Source organism: Lissotriton helveticus, chromosome 3_2, assembly GCF_964261635.1.
Source record: "Lissotriton helveticus chromosome 3_2, aLisHel1.1, whole genome shotgun sequence".
Classification (NCBI taxonomy): domain Eukaryota; kingdom Metazoa; phylum Chordata; class Amphibia; order Caudata; family Salamandridae; genus Lissotriton; species Lissotriton helveticus.
The window spans coordinates 86,496,236-86,516,053 of NC_136062.1; the positions used below are offsets into that span (position 1 = coordinate 86,496,236).

The 19,818-nt window shown below is 40.3% G+C and overlaps 1 protein-coding gene across 1 annotated transcript in view; it reads right to left on the reverse strand.

The window, feature by feature from the left end:
- MYO5C (myosin VC) overlaps positions 1-19,818 on the reverse strand; it is a 1,267,761-nt gene that overhangs the window by 1,063,452 nt on the left and 184,491 nt on the right. Inside the window, exon 2 of the mRNA XM_078684841.1 lies at positions 9,858-9,968. Within this exon, the coding sequence (XP_078540967.1) occupies positions 9,858-9,968 (111 nt within the window). The remainder of the gene's footprint in view (positions 1-9,857; positions 9,969-19,818) is intronic.

Genomic DNA, 19,818 nt, shown 5'->3' on the forward strand with positions numbered 1-19,818 from the left:
CTTTCCAAAATTGTAGTGGAGCCCCACAGGCTCTGTTGCTTGAGGCGTCAAAGGTCAAATCCTCTCAAACTGAATGTCTCAGGCTTTATGGCCCGATTTTGCCCATCCTTTGCCCAATTTGCTCCTTGTGGTGACCCCCAGCCACCTGGAGCCTCTGCAGCATGCCTCCTGACCTAATATACAATATAATTTGCAGGGAGTTGGCCCTGGAGAGACCCATTGGTCCTAGACACAGCCTTAGGCATAGTCCTTAGTCCATCAGGGGGCTTGTCCTTCCAGCTTTCCAGCTTTCCATGAGGTTGCTGCGGTCACAGGCCAGGTCCAGAGTCCAACTCCAACAACTATTCTTTCTCCCTTTTAATAAATGGGGATGGAAAGTTCTAGAAGCCAATGCACCATTGACCACCATCACCCCTCCACTCCTGTTCCAACCCAGCATGGTGAGAATTTCTATATTGCCCCGCCAAGAAGTCTCTGTTCAGCTCTCCTCTGGGGCCTATGCTCCACCCCTAGCTAGCATCACTCTCAGAGACGTTTCCCAACAAAACATCAAAGAAGAGTCCCCTTCTGCGTTGGCTTCAGGGGTCTGGGCTTCCTCCTCTGATGAATGTGCCTCTGCTGTCCAACCCTGGCACAGTGTGATAGCTAATTAACAGATGCAGATTTAGTTCCCTATCCCTTCCTTAGGAGCTGAGTCAAGTATTGGTAATCACCCCATATGTGTAGAAGGCCTTTGTTCCCTCTGCTGGTGAGCAGCGTAATTAACCCGGCCCAGCAGGGTGACAAAAGGCCTGGATTCAGATCCTGAGCTGATCTGGAGAACTATGACAGTTCTGGATGACCCAGAAGGTGTATGTGTAGGATCTTGGGCTCGGCAGATTCAAACTGGGCACACATATTTCATCCTAGTTTCATACCTTAAGGGTGTTTGTAGGCCTAAGGGAATTGGAACTGCACTCTAAGGCAGATGTCTCTCTAGCTGTATAATACAGTGTCACTGTAGACAAAACAGTAACCCACACTTTCTTAACTAATGAGTGCCAACTAAGTTCTACGGCCTATCTTAGATCAACATCTAATCTTGCAGTGCCCCCCTGTGCCAGTGTAGACTGGCACATGGGGGCAGTTACCAAGCTGCGCACAACAATAGTCTCATTCATAGCCTTTACATGTGTTCATGTATAAACAGTCAAGTGCCCCTTAACCTAGCTGCATAGTAAACACGTGCAGTCCATTGACCAAGTTATTACAAGACACAAGTAGTGAGACTCACCCACAGTAAAAAGTCCAAAACCGGGAGGTCAGAAAAGCAACAAAAATCTTTGAACATTAAATGGGCAGAAAGCATTCACAAAAACCTTCAACCAGTTCAACTCGAGTTCACTCCTCAGAGAACCATTTGGAGCAAAGTGCAGTGCAAAGAACAAGGTGGCACTTCCTGCTTTCAACACAAAGAGATACAAATATAAACACCTCACTGGCGAAAAATGTCAGTCACTTCAGGATGAAGTTCCCATTCATGATGCTCTAATGAGAGATGACAGAGCATCCAATCTTACTTTCAGCTTGCCAGCTAGATGGGCTATCATTGGGATAATTCCCAATTGCAGAGCTCACCACCATAAGCGTAACGCTTACAAGTATAGGGTCCAAGAACCCACAGCATTCTGTTCATTGGACATGGAAAGTGCTTGTATTGTCTGAAAGGATTTGTATGACATTCACTGAAAAAAGGAATTTAAATCATCAGGGCAAGGTGGACTGTCTGCAACTCCACCACATTTATTGGCAGGCTTTGCTCTGGGGGGATAAAAAGACTAGTGTTGCCGTCAGATCTTAAGCTGAGATACTCTTAATACTGTAAGGACTGTCATATAAGGCACCAAAGACGGCCCTTCATATACCATATGACATGTACCAAGAGGGTCCCCGAGGTCACTATTCCTATCAGGGGAGATATTGCTGAATCGGTGTTAGAACTGGATTCAGAAATATACTGATGTTGATGGAGAAGTGAGTTCACGCAAATGGGTCATTGTACACTGAGGATGGCCTGTGACTAGCACTACAGACTGAAGCTGGTTGTCCACGTAATGCACTACAAGTACTCTTGATCTGAGTAATGCCACTACCATAACCAGCACCTTTGCGAAGGCTCACAAAGAAGTATTGAAGCCAAATGGAAACACAGCAAATCGGTAGTGCTGGGACTCTAAATCAAAGGTAACACCTGTGAGTAGGAACAATTGGAAAATTGAAATGGGTGCCGTGGAGATCCAGGGACGAATTTCAATCTCATCCTCCACATGGATAGCTAGAAACCACTGGCTTAAGAGCAGCATTTTGTACTTTTCATATCGGATGAAAAGGTTGAGCAGAAACAGGCTGAGTATGCTTTTGAGTTTCAAGTCCTTCATAGCCACCCTGTTAACTAAAGAGAGCAACATCTTCTACTTGCCTTCTTAAGGAGCGCCAGATCTATGAACCCTTTCATCAGTAGAGCAAATACCACTGCCTAAAAAAACGTGAAGTCTACTGGAGAGTAACATCTTGTAAAAGGCAGGATGTCCTGGGGTAGGATAGAAAGGGTATGGTGTACCCCATGTGTCAAAAATTGGAGGACCCAATGGTCAATTTTACTCATCTACTGATTTGTCATTAAGAAGGAAATCCTCACCCCTACTGAAAGATTGAGGGAGGAGGGAGAATTCAAAGAGGTTTTGACACAGTGGAGGTGGGGAGACTGGAGCTGCTGCTGTTGCTGTTGGCATTGCGTATCTCCACCTTTCCCACAAAAGGGCCAATAGTACTGCTGTGGGGCCTAGACAGGCTCACTACAGGATAGGTCAGCAAATGGGACATGGCACATCTGTAATTGATCTGAAGAGCTTTTCACAATTGAAGGCACATCCGTCAGTGCTGATTAGAGATCTCACAAGAAGCCTCTGTATACATCTCGGCATGCCGGTGAACTATGATTGCCATTGCCAGGGACCTAGCCATTCAGTCACCACATTCCAAGCTGCATTTTAGTATCTGCTTGAAGGCATCCAAATCACAGAAGAGCTCATTCATATGCTTAGGAAAACTAATAACAGCAATTGAATAAAATCCCAAATACTTCAACTGAATCTCTTTGCTCTAGGGTGAGGCTCTACCATTGCCTGAACTTCGAAGGAGGCTTGACCTTTCCTCTCATCATTTAACTAAGTTTGAGGGTAGAGATGGCAACAAAGGTGGTCCAGAGCAGGGCGCATTGATCAGCTCTATAAGCATCAGTCACTCTTACATTTTTTGCATTTATTATTCTGAGGCCTATTATATCGTATATCTGGCCATCATACATTTAGGGCCACCTGTCTCAAAGTGTTTCTAATTTGATAACATCTTATTTCTCAATTTCTGCTCTGCATTATTAGTGTACCACAGTAGATGTATTGTTCATTGCAAGTTTTAATTGTATGCTTTTACTTTGCATATTCGTATACTTGAATGTGGGATAGTATTTTTATACTACCGGACAGAGACTGTAAGTGTAAAATGGTGAAATAATCGTAATGAGTTTTCTATTACATGACATCTCAAAAAAACATGATATTGTACAATGGTTCGAAAAATCACTATAATAGTAGTGTACTCAGTCATTAATGGGACAGAGGTGGTGCAGCGCAAAGTTTGCCGACCCATTATATGTCATAGACACTTAGGATACACACTGTATGAAAGTGCACTTAGCACATGATTCATGTTTGATTTAACAAATTATTGCAAGTGTTGCACTTAACAATATTAAAGAATGCCTTCACTGTCGGATTAGAAAACGTACTCATATAAACGTTTTACCATAATTAAGTGTGATTAATGAAGAACCTTCCTTATTTAGAAGATAATGTACTCACCACAGTGATGAAATGTGACTTTCCTGATGTGTGTGCTACTTTACATGAATAACATTTTCTGAATTGAAACTGTGATTAAAACCCTCGGAATATATGAAGAATGTAATCCTACTAGAAACGACATTGTATTTATGTAATGTGTGCATTAATATTGCATATATTTGATTTAAATGTAGTTGTTAGTCATACTTACAACTGAATATTTAAATGACTTATTGAATTGTACATGTAGTGTGAAGCCTAATGCATTAGAAACAAATATTAATTTGAGTTTAAATGTGCCCACGCATATTAAAAATGCACCATTAAAATTAACATTTAAACTTATCTTAAGTAGGCCATTATTTCACCATGCTACATAATGCTGATTTCACTTTTCCCTGCTTTTTCCTGCTTACTTGACATTTCTTGCAGATATTCACATGCATTGTTAGTTTAGAACAGATACATTACTGTTCAAGAGATAGGGGTAAAAAGGCCTGAGAAAAGGACCTTGATGAAGGGACACGGAGAAACAGAGCCCTAACTGAGTGAACTGTTTGACAAAAAGTTACCATCTAAGTGTGTCTGAGGGAAGGAGGTTGTTTCCATGTCAAGTGTGGGTTACACTATCAATGTTTGCAGTCTGCAACTTCAGAATTTGACGAGTAGAACGGACCCCTCATGGTGTGATTGAGGAGGGTGTTGCCCAATGGACTTTGCATGTTATATACTGTTCCCCTTGGATTTTTACTCAGATGCTACGCAGATTTCTTTTCAGATTACTCACCTACCCCTTGCAGAGGATTTGCTTATACCTTCCTACTGTATGCCCCAGAAGACACTTGCCTTGAGTCTCTTCTACCTGAATGGACTTTGAGAGGTTCTATATCTCAATGCTTCCTTTGATTCTTGCTCAAGTGTGGATTAGGCTAATACTTGTTCCTGACTCAGAGAAGACTCTTGACTGAGCTTCTGTGATACGAACACTACTTGATTACTTTTTTGCCTTGACCTGAATTCCTTGATGAAGTGAACCTGATTTGCCAGGGCTCATTTCCCAAACCACCCTCTGGACTTTGAAATCATAGAGTACTTATGGACAGAGAGCCTTAGATTATTCTCTGAGCACCAAGTTTTGATGCTACTGTTTTTCATTGCCATTACCAATTTGCTTGTTTGTTTAATACTAATTTTTCTTAATTTCTGTAGGCGTCTGGGAATCCCAGTTGATATTCTGTATCTCTCCGGCATGGTGCTGAATGTGGTGTATTTGAACTTGATTGCTGTTTTGTAATAAGTCTTCTTAACCCATGCTACCGATTCTTGTTCCTTTTTGTGTAGCCATATGGGTTGCACAGTTAATATAAATGTGATTGATGTTAATGCTAACTCCCATCAACACTCAGATGGATAAAAAGGTCCAACAGAGGACCAATGGTAAGTAAGTGGGCCCTGATAACGCTGGATCAGCGGTATATATAACTGCTGGTTACCTTGCTGTCTTTCTATCAAAGCTACAACATCTTGGCTTTACAAAAATACAGATTGCATTCTAATCAACTCCAGTGTGTTTGTCTTCGTCATGTAGGTTTGATGCCACTCCCTCCCTATGACAGGCCATTTTTGTGATAATCACGATCAGCTACTATTTATATAGAAGGGAATGCATTTAATGTAGTATGTTGTGTTTATAATATTTGCATTTAGTTCATTGTAAATTGCTGCATTAATTTTTAATATCTACTATAATTATTTTCCATATGCTTTGTTATACGTAGGCTGCAAATAAAGTCATATAAAATCTTCTTGCAATGTACGCTATTGGGAAAGGAGGAAGATAATCCATTTTCTTTAAAACCATTTCACTCTGAGAGGGATCATTGTATTATTGTGACATAAAAAAAGTAAACTTTCTCTATATCAGTTAAGGAGAGATTTGTAGGGCACCACATCTTCATGTTCTACTCTCCACATGATAGGATGGTGCACCTATGCTGCATATGATGCAAAAGAAAAATAAGGATTGTGGTAGATTGATGCCTGATACGCAACTACTTGGTAGGCACAGAAGCTGTGCCACAGCCAGAGCCTGTGGAGGAGCAGAGTCGAGAGGCGGCAAACTAAGGAAATAGATTCACCAATCTCTCAGGATGAGGGCTACCTTTGTGGAGTGGCCCTTGGGGAAAAAGGACCATCCTGAAGATATGGAGCATGATCTGTCAAACGGCCTTGTACGTATGGATATACTATTTCCACAGTAATCCTTGAAACATGCATTCACATGGAACTCATTCAGAAGCGGTTTCTTAAATTGCAATTGCATTTAAGGAATCGCAAATTGTGATTCCTTACATGCAATTCATGATGAAATTGCAAATAGCGATTACGTTAATAGGGGTCGCAAATTACCATCAATTTGAACTTGAAGTGAAGTGAAGTGAAGTGAATTTGAAGTGCATTTTTCAAAGTTGTTGGTTACACACAAACACATGCAGGGCATGTGTGTTCACAACATGTGTGCACAGATCAATTTCAGGGGAGCGACAGGGTGTCCTTCTGACACCCTTGAAATTGCATGCGCAATTTGCGAGTACCTATTGGGTACTCACAAATTGCGCATGCAATTTCCCATTCCTTCCTATTGGCCTGGAGGCCCATAGCAATGAATGGGAAGGCATTCCTTAATTGCGACTAGCAATTTGCGAGTCGCAATTAAGGAATGTTCGAGAATCGCTCATTTTATAGCGATTCCTACATGCATAGACTTTTGCAATTCCTTAATAATCGCAATTAAGGAATCGCAAAAGCCTACATTGATGCATGTGCCCCCAAGTCACAACAAGGCCATAACAATGTCTCCCAATATTATCCACTATCACTTTAACTGTGGGTTGTGACGCTCCCAACACCATCATTCATACAGCATTCAAAAAAAGTTAGGAAAGGTACCTCACGAGTCCCTTGCTAATCATAAACATTCCATATTCTGGATTTGAGTCAGCACAGTGCCATCACTGGCACTATTTCCTCAGAGACAAGTAGCCATTCGCCACATACAAACACCAGGCTAGTCCATGATGTTTCTTACCATGTTGCTGACTCTTTTAACCACTTTCCTTAGTGTTAAATCAAGTGGGTTTTGTCACTTTATACTTTGTCCTTGGCTGTGCTGTCTTGCCGCTTGAAACAGGCTGATACAGAGGACGCTATTCTTTCAAGCTGAATGGAGAATCACATCATTCAGAGCTTTCTTGCCATGTTTAAGCCTCAGGCGGCAATGATGGAATGACTATGTGACACTGAATGCGGCGAGCAATGACGGAGGGAGCTATGTGACACTGAATCCTGCCTATAGATTAAGGTACTCTAACCAAATGTGTGGACATTGTATTTTAAAATAATATCGCTACTGCGGTACTGATGGAAAAACATGAGGAGTGCATGAGAGTTAAAACAAGTGAATAGGGTGGCAGCGGTATGATTGTCCCCTGTGGAATGTCTGTGAGGAAACAAAAAAAAGTAGATGGGTAGTGTACTATTTGCAGTTATAACTTTTGGGGTATTATGTTAGTAACAAGCCCATTGTCTGAAACAAATAATGCCCTCAGGTGTCAGACTTATATCTGGGGCAAACGCTTCGACCATATTCAGGGGCGACCAAAACTAACAAAGGGTGGTGGGGCAGTTGGGGGGGTGCGCACAGTGAGGGAATAGCTTGGAGGGAGACACGGGTTAAAAATATTAATGAAACAAACGTACACGCCTGCCTCCTGCGTTGTGTCTCTCCTGCTGGCTTCTTCCTTGCTCGCAGCAGCCCCCGGAAAAAACATGGGGATTGGCCTGGGCGGGCAAGAAATACAATCCACTTAGGCCTGGAAGTCTGTGGGGTTTTCTCCAGCCCAGCTGCATTGAAAACCTAAGTGTGCATAGGTGTTTAGGCTGGTGTTTGACGGCCTGCCAAACACAAATGAGCACTTAAGGAGTGCACAAGCACTCCTCCTCCCCCTCCCATGCCCTTCCCTTCCATGTTCAAGCTGGCTCAGAGCTTGATGCTAGAGCATCGTTTTATTTTTCGTCTGTTGAGGAGCAGCCAATGACCATATTCCGCCCTTTAAGAAATCTTCATTAGTTTTACAACAGAAGGCTGAATCATTCACCCAAAACTTCCAACATATCTATAATTTTCATGACAAATTTTAGGCGAGTTTAAAAATGTAATGAGTAGAGACTAGAAACAAACCCATCTTGGCAGCACTCTAGCATTCTAGGGTATTACAACGTCTCTCTGGAAATATTTACTTTAGGATCTCAGATGGTAAGCAGACCTCTTTCAATTGCGGATAGAGCTAAAAATGCAGCTATTCATACTTGATCTTCAATGATTTGTACTACCTCTAGTCTATTACACATTTTCAGTTTTTGACAATCCCCCTTCATCCTTCTCGCTTTGCTCCATCCAGTAAACAAAATTCATAGCTACTTATTGTTCATGCCTGCTTGCCTTTCAATGTTTCTGATGACTATCCCTTTTCTTACCGCCCAACTTTCTTCACCTCTTTCTTTTTTTGAACTACATTATACCTGGACCAAGAGCCATGCTCTAAGTAAACTGACCATCTCATCACTGTTATTGTTTCATTTGTTCAATGGTTGCTCGACATGAGGTTCAATTAGATCAATATCAAGATGGCGCTATGATATATCAAAAATGCAAAATAAATATATCCTTTATGAAACATTAAAATATCTTTTGAAATACCTCAATTAACAGGTTGCATACTGAAATATAGGCTGATTAATGTACTACACCATAATTACATTGAAGGAATTTCAGAAAAATAAGATTTTTGAATTGAGTTACACTTTTGCGAGAAAACCAGATACAAGTTGAAATATATATGTTGAAGAAATTATGGATCTCCACATAGGCCAACATTTAATGTTTTGTGCACACATTATCTGTGCACCTTGCACAGTTCTTATTTCTACTAATTAGCGCAAGGCTAATTTACAAGTCAAGGTTAATATGTGTTAATCGCTATGAAACATACAATTAAATATAAAGAAACGGTACACCATGTACAATGGATTAATAATATGAAACCAGGAGGAACCATTCTGAAAGGTTATATGGACTGAAACCTGCCAGGGTGAAGAATAATTGGTACACGTATGTATTTAAAATACAGAAAATGACAAGACGAAATGTTAATTGAAGAAATGTTGGATCTCCATATAGGCCAACATATAATGCTCTGTGCACACATTATCTGTGCACCTTGCACAGTTCTTATTTCTACTAATTAGTGCAAGGCTAGTTTACAAGTAAAGGTTAATATGTGGTAATCGCTATGAAACATACAATTAAATAAAAAGAAACAGTACACCATGTACAATGGATTTATAATATGAAACCAGGAGGAACCCATTCTGAAAGGTTATATGGACTGAAACTTGCCAGGGTAAATAATAATTGGTACACGTATGTATTTAAAATACAGAAAATGACAAGATGAAATGTTAATTGAAGAAATGTTGGATCTCCATATAGGCCAACATGTAATGCTCTGTGCACACATTAACTGTGCACCTTTCACAATTCTCATTTCTACTAATTAGCGCTAGGCTAAATTACAAGTAAAGGTTAAAGTGTGTTAAGCACTATAAAACATAACATTAAATATACGCAAAAGGAATACCATGTACAATAGATTTATAATATGGAACCAGGAAGAACCCATTCTGAAAGCTTTTATGGACTGAAACATGTTAGGGTAAAGAATAAATGGTACACATGTGTATTTAAAATACAGAATATGAAAAGACTGTTGACTAAAAGCACTGAAAATGTAAAAGAATGAGTGCAAAAATAAACGTATTACTTATACAGTCTGAATGGAAAAACGAGCATAGGTGATTTTATGCCAGTTATTACAGTCAAATATTTCAGAAACATTAGAAAAACGGTTTGCTTACAGTTCCATCTTCTAAGCAAAGAAGAAGATCATTTGCTCCAATTTTATAGTCCTTCAAAATTTCAGCAGACTTCCAGACTTCATCTGGATCAGGGATCCAAACCTTGTTGTACTAAAATTGAGTAAAACATACATGTTAATGCACTACAAATACGGAAATAATCATTTGCATTTGATGCAGTAGTGCAACAGACGTGTTCCGCAGACAATATAGATGTGCACAACATAGCACTGTAAAATGGATACTCATATTTTCAATTCCAATTGGAAACACAACTGTAAAAAATATTTTAGCATTTTACACTAACCAACTTTGCTACTAATTACCATTTACTCAGGTGCCTTTCACTCTTTTAACATTTATATTTATCAAGGAAATCCTAATATCTCTAGTTGGTTGATGTGTTACATATTTATCATTTCCATTTGTATTTCACAAATCCCCCATTCATTTGTATTTTTTACATTTGTCCTAACTTTAGGCTATTCATCTTTAGCACTGTTGAACCCATGTGTGTATCATTCAATTTATTTCCTCTACAATATAATAATCACTTTGATGAATCCCAGCAATTGTCATGAATTCATTTATTTCAGTGTTTTGCAAATAGTGACAACATACATCTTCAGTACATTTTGCATCCCATGTACACTTGCAAGAAAAATTACTTGGTAAGTGTAGCAAATTCTTAGTAGTTACTCTTCTACAGCAAACACTCAGCACACCATTCAAGGTAGGTCTACCAGTGCTCTGTGCAGAAGGTTATTAAGAGAAGATATATAGTAGGATTATCATGTAGTAAACAGATGTTTAACAAAACTAGTAAATAATTCTGTTGCATGATAAAAATGCAACAGACTCAAAGAAAGAAGTGAAAGTAAGAGAAGGGTACAGGGATGAGTCATAAGGTGCCCATCACTGCTTTATGATGTAAGTGAGGAAATCAGCACTCTGGACTCTTAGTGGCATACACCACACTTCTGTTCTGAGAATGTTCATAGGGGAGGTTGCGGGTAGCTGACTACAGGGAGCTGAACTGAATAAAGTGTATTGCCCTTGCTAGGTATCTAGTATAATTAAGTACTTGAAATGTACTCACCCTGCGTTGAGTATCAATTCAATTTGAGGGTGAGGATTACCAGGTAAAGTGGGAACCCAATGCGCATTTGGAAAGTCTACACCAAGTCTATGAGTGTAACAGTTTGTGTCATCTACCGGTTTTAAAGCGTCTTTGGGCATCTAAAAGAATGCACTATCGGAGTACCTTACCCCAGCAGGTGGGCACCTTTTGTAACAGGCTTACTGAAATTTGGTGCAGTGGTGCATTAACCCTCTTGCCACATGATCCTGCGTGAGCCAATGGGCTGGAGAAGTAAGTGTGTGACGTGTTGTCCACACTATCCTGGTTATGCACAAGCGCACGTTTGGGAACTGTTGACTAGCAACGCCTTGAAGCTTTGGGAAGCGCAAGGTGAGCTGTGAGGGTGGTTGCTTGGCATCGTAGAAGTTTTCCCAGCACGAGGCAAGCAGCAAGGTCACCATATGTGACCCGACGTAAGCGCGATTTTGTTCTTGTGGTGCACAGCAGATTCTTTACACAGGGAGACTTAAAGGTTTATCAATTGCTGTGTGACATTTTCTTTAGTTGTTGAGGGCAAATACAAATCGGAGTGCCTACTTTTACCAGCATTAAGTACATCAGTGTTTCTATTGAATGGTGAAGGTTGGACAGTGGAGCACAATATAAAGGATGTTCTTTGCCACTGAACTAGTACATTTCATAATATGAGTACCCAAAGTTTCAGCATCAGCCCTCCTCAAACATTCCAGTTGGCAGGATTGGAACCCCCCTCTTAAATGGATTCTTAAAGAGTATTTTACAAACTATATTGAGGCCAACGACGATACGGAAGAAATGTTTTATGCTCAGAAAAAAATGATTATTTTTCATTTGTTAGGTACTTTGGGGTTAAAATGAATTCTTGTATAACTAAGACACCTGTAGTGGGGGGACATACATATTTTTACTGCTGTATTGCATGATTCAGACAAACATTTTGTATCTAAAGTATGCATTGGGATTAGTAGGTATGAATTTTTCCAGCACCAGCAGACTAAAACTGAAACCATTGATGAATATTTTCCAGACTTACAAAGGTTGGCATGTGATTACAAATTTGGCACATTGCAGGATGACCTAATAAGGGATCATATTGTAATGCATGCTAGCAATCCTGATATACAGGACAGATTGTGGGTAAACGGAAATTCTCAGTTGGAAAATATTTTAGCGTGAGGAAATAAGGCTGAAATTTTAGAACAAGCATTGAAAATGCAATAGGTCTCGCGTTCAATTAGGTTAAACCCATTTGCTTTGCTAATGGTATTGTATGGCAAAGCAAATGGCTTTAGCTTAATTAGAGGCAAGACCTATTGCATTTTTAATGCTTGTTTTCTTTTGTCGACATGAATCCCCAGTTATTAGGAACATGTAGAGCGTATAGGAGGCTGTGATTAGGGTTCCGATCCCTGTAATTATGATTGTCCAAGGGGATCAGTTAAACAAGGAGACTATAATTGCTAGTTCCCCTCTGAGGTTTATTGACGGAGGAGGGCCATGTTTGAGAGATTCGCAAAAAGTCACCAGGTGGCCATAAGCGGTAGGGTTGCTTGGGCCCTGCAAACTAACAGTAGGGTTCGGCTGTGAGTCCATTCATAGTTTAAATTTGCTAGGCAGAATAGGACAGATGAGATAAGCCCATGCGAGATCATTAAAATAATAGCCCCTGTGAGGCTTCATGGTGTTTGAATTAAGATAGCAGCAATTACCAGTCCTATGTGGTTAACAGATGAATATGCGTTTAGGGACTTCAGGTCTGTATATCATATGCAAATTAAGCTTGTTATTACCACCCCCCACAAGGCTAAGATTATAAATGGGTACGATATTTCTTTTGTTCAAGGAGTAAGGATAATAGAAATTCGGATAATCCCAGATCCTCCTAGTTTAAGTAAAACTGCTGCAAAGATTATTGACCTTGCTACTGGGGCTTCTACATGGGTTTTGGGCAGTCATAGGTGAGTCCCGTAGAGTGGTATTTTTACTATGAATGCTACAAGGCAGGCTATTCATAAAAATGTGTTTGTATAGTCTTGCATTATTACTGGTTCCATTATATTAATTAAAACAAGAGATAGCGATCCTAAAGAGGTTTGAAGAATTAGGAGTGCAACTAGTAGGGGGAGGGACCCTGCTAGGGTATAGAATAAAAAATATGTGCCTGCGTTTAGTCTCTCTGCTTGGTTTCCTCAGAGGGTGATGATAATTAGTGTTGGAATGAGGGTAGTTTCAAAAGCAATATAAAACATAATAAGTTATGTTGAAGAGAAGGCGATGTTTAAAGATATTTGAATAAGTGTGAGCATAGCCAGATAAGTTCGTTGTCGGGAGAGAGGGTTGGCATTTAAATGATTTTGACTGGCAAAGGGGTATTAGTGGGAGGAGTCAGCATGTTAATACTAGAAGCGGGGATGAGATTGGATCCACTGATATACATATGTTTGTAACAGTTGAACATTCAAATGGGAGGTTGAATCATATAAGACTTATTATTGCAATAATAGAGCTGTTCATTAAGAAGTAGGTTCACAGTCATTTTGGGTTAGTCAATCATACAAGTGGGAGTAGTATTGTGGTTGAGATTAAGATTTTTAGCATTGTAGTAGGTTTAAGTTTTTTAAATGATCAGTTCTGTGAGTCTGTGTTGTAGCTACTATAAGGGCAAGCCCAGTGCTTGCTTCGCACGCAGATAGAGTTAGGAGAAGTATTAGTGTTCAAAAATGGTATTCTGTGCTTATTTGTGTTGCTCATATAGATATTGCAATGAATATTGCTAATATCATTCCCTCTAGGCAGAGGAGGGCGGATAAAAAAGTGTATTCGATGTAGTATTAGCCCAGTAGTGCTTAGTGCAAATGCTGATATAACCGTAAATAACGTTGATGACAAAGTATTTTTGGGGTTGAACCAAAATGTACTGAGTTGAAATCGGTGTTCTTGTTTAGATTAAATACTTATTCGGCTCATTCTAGGCCTCCTTGTATTCACTCATATACTAAGCCTAATGTAAGAAGGAGTAAGATGATTGTTGATCAAAGTAGTGTACCTGTTGGGGATCTTTGTGATGCTCATGGGGTGGGCAGTATAAGGGCAGTTTCTAGGTCAAAGAGTAGAAAGAGAATGGCGATTAAACAAAATCAGTTTGTAAATAGTAATCGTACTGAGCCAAGAGGGTCAAATCCGTATTCGTAAGGTGACAGTTTCTCTGTGTCTGGGTTGTTTAATGGTAATTAAAATCCGATAGTGATGAGGATTGTAGATAGTGCTGTCGTAAAAACTAGTATGAGTGTGATTAAGTTCATTGTCTTTTCTTAGATTTTAACTAAGGTCTAATAATTGAAGTCATTTATACTGTTTGTACTAAAAAGACAAGATCCTCATCAATAGATTGAGACGTAGAGGAATAATCATACTACGTCAACGAAGTGTCAATATCAGGCTGCTGCCTCGAAGCCAAAATGGTGGTTTGATGTAAAGTGAAATTGAATCTGTTGTAAGAGACATACAGATAGGAAGAGGGAGCCGATGATCACGTGCAGGCCGTGGAATCCTGTTGCAACAAAAAAGGTTGAGCCATAGACTCCGTCTGCAATTGTAAAAGGGGCCTCATAGTATTCTATGGCTTGAAGAGAGGTAAAATATAGTCCTAGGATGATTGTTAAAAATAGGGGTGGAATGGCTTTTTTTCGATTTCCTTGCATAATGCTGTGATTGGCTCATGTTACTGTTACACCAGAGGCTAGTAGAACTGCAGCGTTTAATAAGGGAACTTCAAATAGATCTAAGGGGGTAATTCCAGCAGGGGGTCAACACTCTCCAAGTTCTGGGGTTGGGGCAAGGCTGGAGTTGTAAAATGCTCAGAAGAACCCTAGGAAAAAGAAGACTTGTGATGTACTTAATAAGATTATTCCATATTGAAGTCCATTTTGGACTGGTAGAGGGTGATGTCCTTGAAATGTGCCTTCTCGAACAATATCTCATCACCATTGAAGTATCGTTATTAGTATGATGAACAATCCTAGTGTTATTAGGACTGTTGATCCAAAATGAAATCATATTGCTAACCCTGAGGTTAGAAGGAGGACTGCAATAGCTCCTGTAAGGGGTCAAGGGCTTGGATCTACTATGTGATAGGCTTGTGCTTGGTGTGCCATTAGACGTTTTCTTGTAGATATAGGCTTAGCAGTAGAACAAAGACGTAGGCTTGAATTATAGCAACGGCAATCTCTAGCAATGTTAGTAAAAATAGTAAAATTATTGTTAGGATAGACACTGTGGGTATCAATGGCATAAGAACTAGTACTGATGTCGAGATTAATTGAATAAGGAGGTGATCGGCTGTGAGTCGAACTCCTAGGGCTAGAGGTCGAATGAATAGGCTAATTGTTTCAATAACAATCAGGACTGGGATTAAAGGTGTTGGGGTGCCTTCTGGTAACATATGTCCTAGGGCGTGGGTTGGTTGATTTCGAAGGCCGGTTAAGACGGTTGCTAGTCATATTGGGACTATGAGGCCCAGGGTAAGATAGAGTTGAGTTGTAGGGGTGAATGTATATGGTAGCAGGCCCAGGAGATTTATAGAAATGTAAAGTATTATTAAAGAGGCCAGGAGGAGAGGTCAGCTGTATCCTTTAATACCAATCGGGAGCATAAGTTGTTTTGAATCAAGCCTGTGTTGTTGCTAGGCGGTTGTTTAGTCAGTGGTTTGTTGTTTTAGGAAATAGCAGTCATGGAAGTATTAGGGCTAGTCCTATTAGGGGGACTCCTAGTGGAGGGGGGCTCATAAACTTAAATTCATGGTCAGTTTCAGGGTTGTGTTTTTTTCTTTTTTTGTATTTTGTGGTGTTGGATCATTTTGATATTTAAAGTTGTTAATTTTAGAAGTTTGGATGGTTAAATAGATAATTCATGATGTTAGTAAAATAGCAAATCATGGGCCAGGTTTGAGTTGTGGCATGTCATTAAGGGTGGTTGGTTGGTGGTCACCGATCTTTAGCTTAAAAGGCTATCGCTTATCCGTGAAAGCTTCTTAATGATGCTTCTAGTATTGATGAAGATCAGCTTCGAAAGTGGCTTAGGGGTGTTGCATCACCGACAATTTGTATAAAACTATGATTTGCCCCGCAGATTTCAAAGCATTGTCCGTAGGAGACTTCTGGGCGGGATGCAATAAAGGTTGTATGGTTTAATCGTCCTGGGATGGCGTCTGTTTTTACTCCTATAGAAGGAACAGCCCATGAGTCAAGTACGTCTTCTGCAGAAATGAGCATTCGGATCGGGGATTCTATTGGGACCACCATACTAGAAATCGATATTGTCCTGGAGTAAGGTCTTGGGTTGGTAATATATATGAGTCAAATATTAGATCTTCATAGTTTGTGAACTCGTAACTTCAGTATCATTGGTGGCCAATTGCTTTAACTGTTAAATGAGGGTCACTAATTTTCTCTATTAAATACAAGATTCACAAAGAAGGAAGAGCGATGACATTAGAATAATTGCTGGCATGATTGTTCATACTATTTCAATTTCTTGGGCGTCCATAGCATTAGTGTTTGTTAATTTAGTGGTTATTATTGTTGTAATAATATAAAGTACTAGTGTGCTAATTAAAAAACGGCTATTAGTGCGGGGTCGTGAAAGTGTAGTAGTTCTTCTATAATCGTAGATGCTGCATCTTGAACGCCTAGTTGTGATGGATGTGCCATATAAGATGTACACAATTTTAACTAGTAATTAGGCCTTGTAATATTTTTACTAACATCTTAAAGAAAGTGATAGATAGGTTATATGGTTGACTTGAAATTAACTTAGGCGGGTTCGATTCCTTCCTTTCTTGTTTGTTAATTCAGGCGTGTACAAGTGAGTGAATGTGTGGCATGGTGGAGGGTATCCATGTAGCCATTCGATGTTTGTGGATGTGAGTTCTGTTGTTATAACTTCTTGCTTCAACGCAAATTCTTCTCAAATAATAAATATTATTATAATCACTGCAACTAGTGAGATTAAGGATCTAATGAATTAAATTGTGTTTCAAAGGGTATATGAGTCTGTGTAGTCGGAGTATCGTCGTGGTATCCCTGCAAGGCCTAAGAAGTGTTGTGGGAAAAATGTAGGGTTTACCCCTAAGAATAGAACGCTAAAGTGAATTTTAGATCAGATCGGGTGAAGTGTATACCCATAAAAAAGCGGAAACCAGTGGATAAACCCGCCCATAATAGCAAATACAGCTCCTATGCATAAAACATAGTGGAAGTGTGCTACAACATAATATGTGTTGTGCAATACAATGTCTAATGATGAGTTAGCCAGTACAATACCAGTCAGCCCACCTAGGTAAATAAAAAAATAAAGACAATGGCTCAGAGTATTGCAGCGTCTCATTTGATAGAGCCTCCGTGTATTGTTGCCAGTTAGCTAAATACTTTTACACCAGTTGGAATAGCGATAATTATTGTGGCGGAAGTAAAATATGCTTGTGTGTCTACGTTTAAGTCTACAGTAAATATGTGATGGGCTCGCACAACGAAGCCCAGAAGTCAGATAGATGTTATGTTATGTTATGTTAAACTTTACTTGTATAACGCACGTTCACCAGGTTGGTTTCTTGGCGCTGCTCTGAAGGGTTAAGCTAAGATGTTACTAGTATGCCTGTTTGAATAGCCATGTTTTTAGCAGTTTACGGAAGCTCATAAGGTTTGAGCAAGATCTGATCTCAAGCGGCAGGAAGTTCCAGAGTTTGAGGCTCAGGGTGGCAAACCTAGACCCCTCAGCCTGTTTTAGCCTGAAGGATGGTATAGTCAGGAGGTGCATGTGGGCGGATCGTAGATTACGGGTGGGAATGTATCTGTGGATCGAGCTGTTAATGAATTTTGGGCTCTTACTGTTCAGGGATTTTACTATAATGCATCCTACCTTGAAGGCGCATCTCTGGGATACTGGAAGCCAGGGTAGTTTCTTGAGAAGAGGAGTTATATGTTGACGTCTGTTTTCTTGAAGGATCAGCCAGGCCGCCTAGTTTTTAACAATTTGGAGGCGGTGGGTGAGATAGGCCAGGATGCCAAGGTAAAGAGAGTTGGCATAGTCGATGTGTGATATTACCAAAGTGAGGACTGCCTGTGTTTTTGCTTCCTGAGTGAGGAACCTACTGATTTTTCTTATTTTCCGAAGTTAAAAGCAGCATGTAGAGATCACAAACCCAATTTTGTTTTTCATGGTGAGGTATTTATTGATTATGACTCCCAAGGTTTTAGCGGATGTAGAGGGGGCGGGTGGTTGTCCCAGTTCTTTCGGCCAGAAGTTGGGGCTCCATGGGTTCAGTGCACCTCCTGTGAGGATCACTTCTGTTTTATCCGGGTTTAATTTGAGGTGGTTGCTGTTCATCCAGTCACGGATTAACAGCATTGTTCCCTGAAATTCAAGGACGGTATTTGGGGAGTCGTTAATCGGTAATATTAAATATTATTGCTCAAACCATACCCATATATCCGAATGGTTCTTCTTTGGCAGAATAGTATGTTACGATGTGTGAAATTATACTAAAGACCGGCAGGATCAGAATATAAACTTCAGGGTGACCAAAGAATCAGAATAGATGTTGGTAAAGTACAGGGTCTCCTCATCCGGCGGGGTCATAAAATGTAGTGTTCAGGTTTCGATCAGTGAGTAATATTGTAATACCAGCTGCGAGTACCAGCAGGGACAGGAGGAGAAGAATAGCAGTAATCAATACAGATCACACAAATAATGGTGTTTGATATTGGGTTACTGCGTGGGGTTTTATGTTAATTGTTGTAGTAATAAAGTTAATTGCACCTAAAATTGAAGAAACTCCTGCAAGATGAAGAGAAAAAATTGTTAGGTCAACGGAAGCACCTGCATGGGCAAGGTTCCCTGCTAGTGGGGGGTAAACTGTTCACCCAGTTCCTGCCCCAGCTTCTACGCCCGAGGAGGCTAGCAGAAGTAAAAATGACGGGGGAGGAGTCAAAAGCTTATGTTGTTCATTAGAGGAAATGCCATGTCAGGGACCCCGATTGTGAGAGGAACAAGTAAGTTCCTGAACCCTCCGATTATTACAGGCATTACCATGAAGAAGATTATTACAAAAGCGTGAGCTGTAACAATAACGCTGTAAATCTGAACATCTCCTAGAAGTGCGCCTGGTTGGCTCAATTTCGTCTTGGATTAGTAGACTTAGCGCTGTGCCAACTATGCCTGCTCAAGCACCGAAAATTAAATACAGGGTGCCAATGTCTTTATGGTTAGTAGAAAATAGTCATTGATTGATTATCACTGGTAAAATGGCTGAAAACTTCCCCATCTGCTGATCATTAGACGGGTCACTGCTTCCTAAGCAGGGTGTTTACCGGAACCGACCAGCTTCCCTTCTTCAACCCACACCTGAATCTGCCCCCTCAGTACCGCTGATGGCAAAGCACTGCTGCGTTTGTACATTAAAAGGGAGTGTGACTGGAAGTACAAAGACAACTACCGTGTCCCTTCTGAAGCTCCGTACCTCAGATGGCACCTCGGAGGGTAATTATATGTCTACAACTTTTCAAAAGCATTCATACTCTTACTCTGGACAACCGCAATCTGAGGGGACAGAAACTCTGAATTCCAAAGTGTAGTGTGCAGCACAATTGTGCAAAATCTGCCAGTTCACCATGGTGGGAACTCTGAACTAATTTGAGCACTGCCATCTAGTGGAACTTGCTAACAGTTCAGCTGCTTTCTCAATCGTTTGTTCTACCTTGTCCCATCATATTGCTTTGGTTTCCCGGCAGCAAAACAAAGCGAAGAACAAGCGCGGCCTCGGACGGCCTCGGCCTGCTTTCCTTC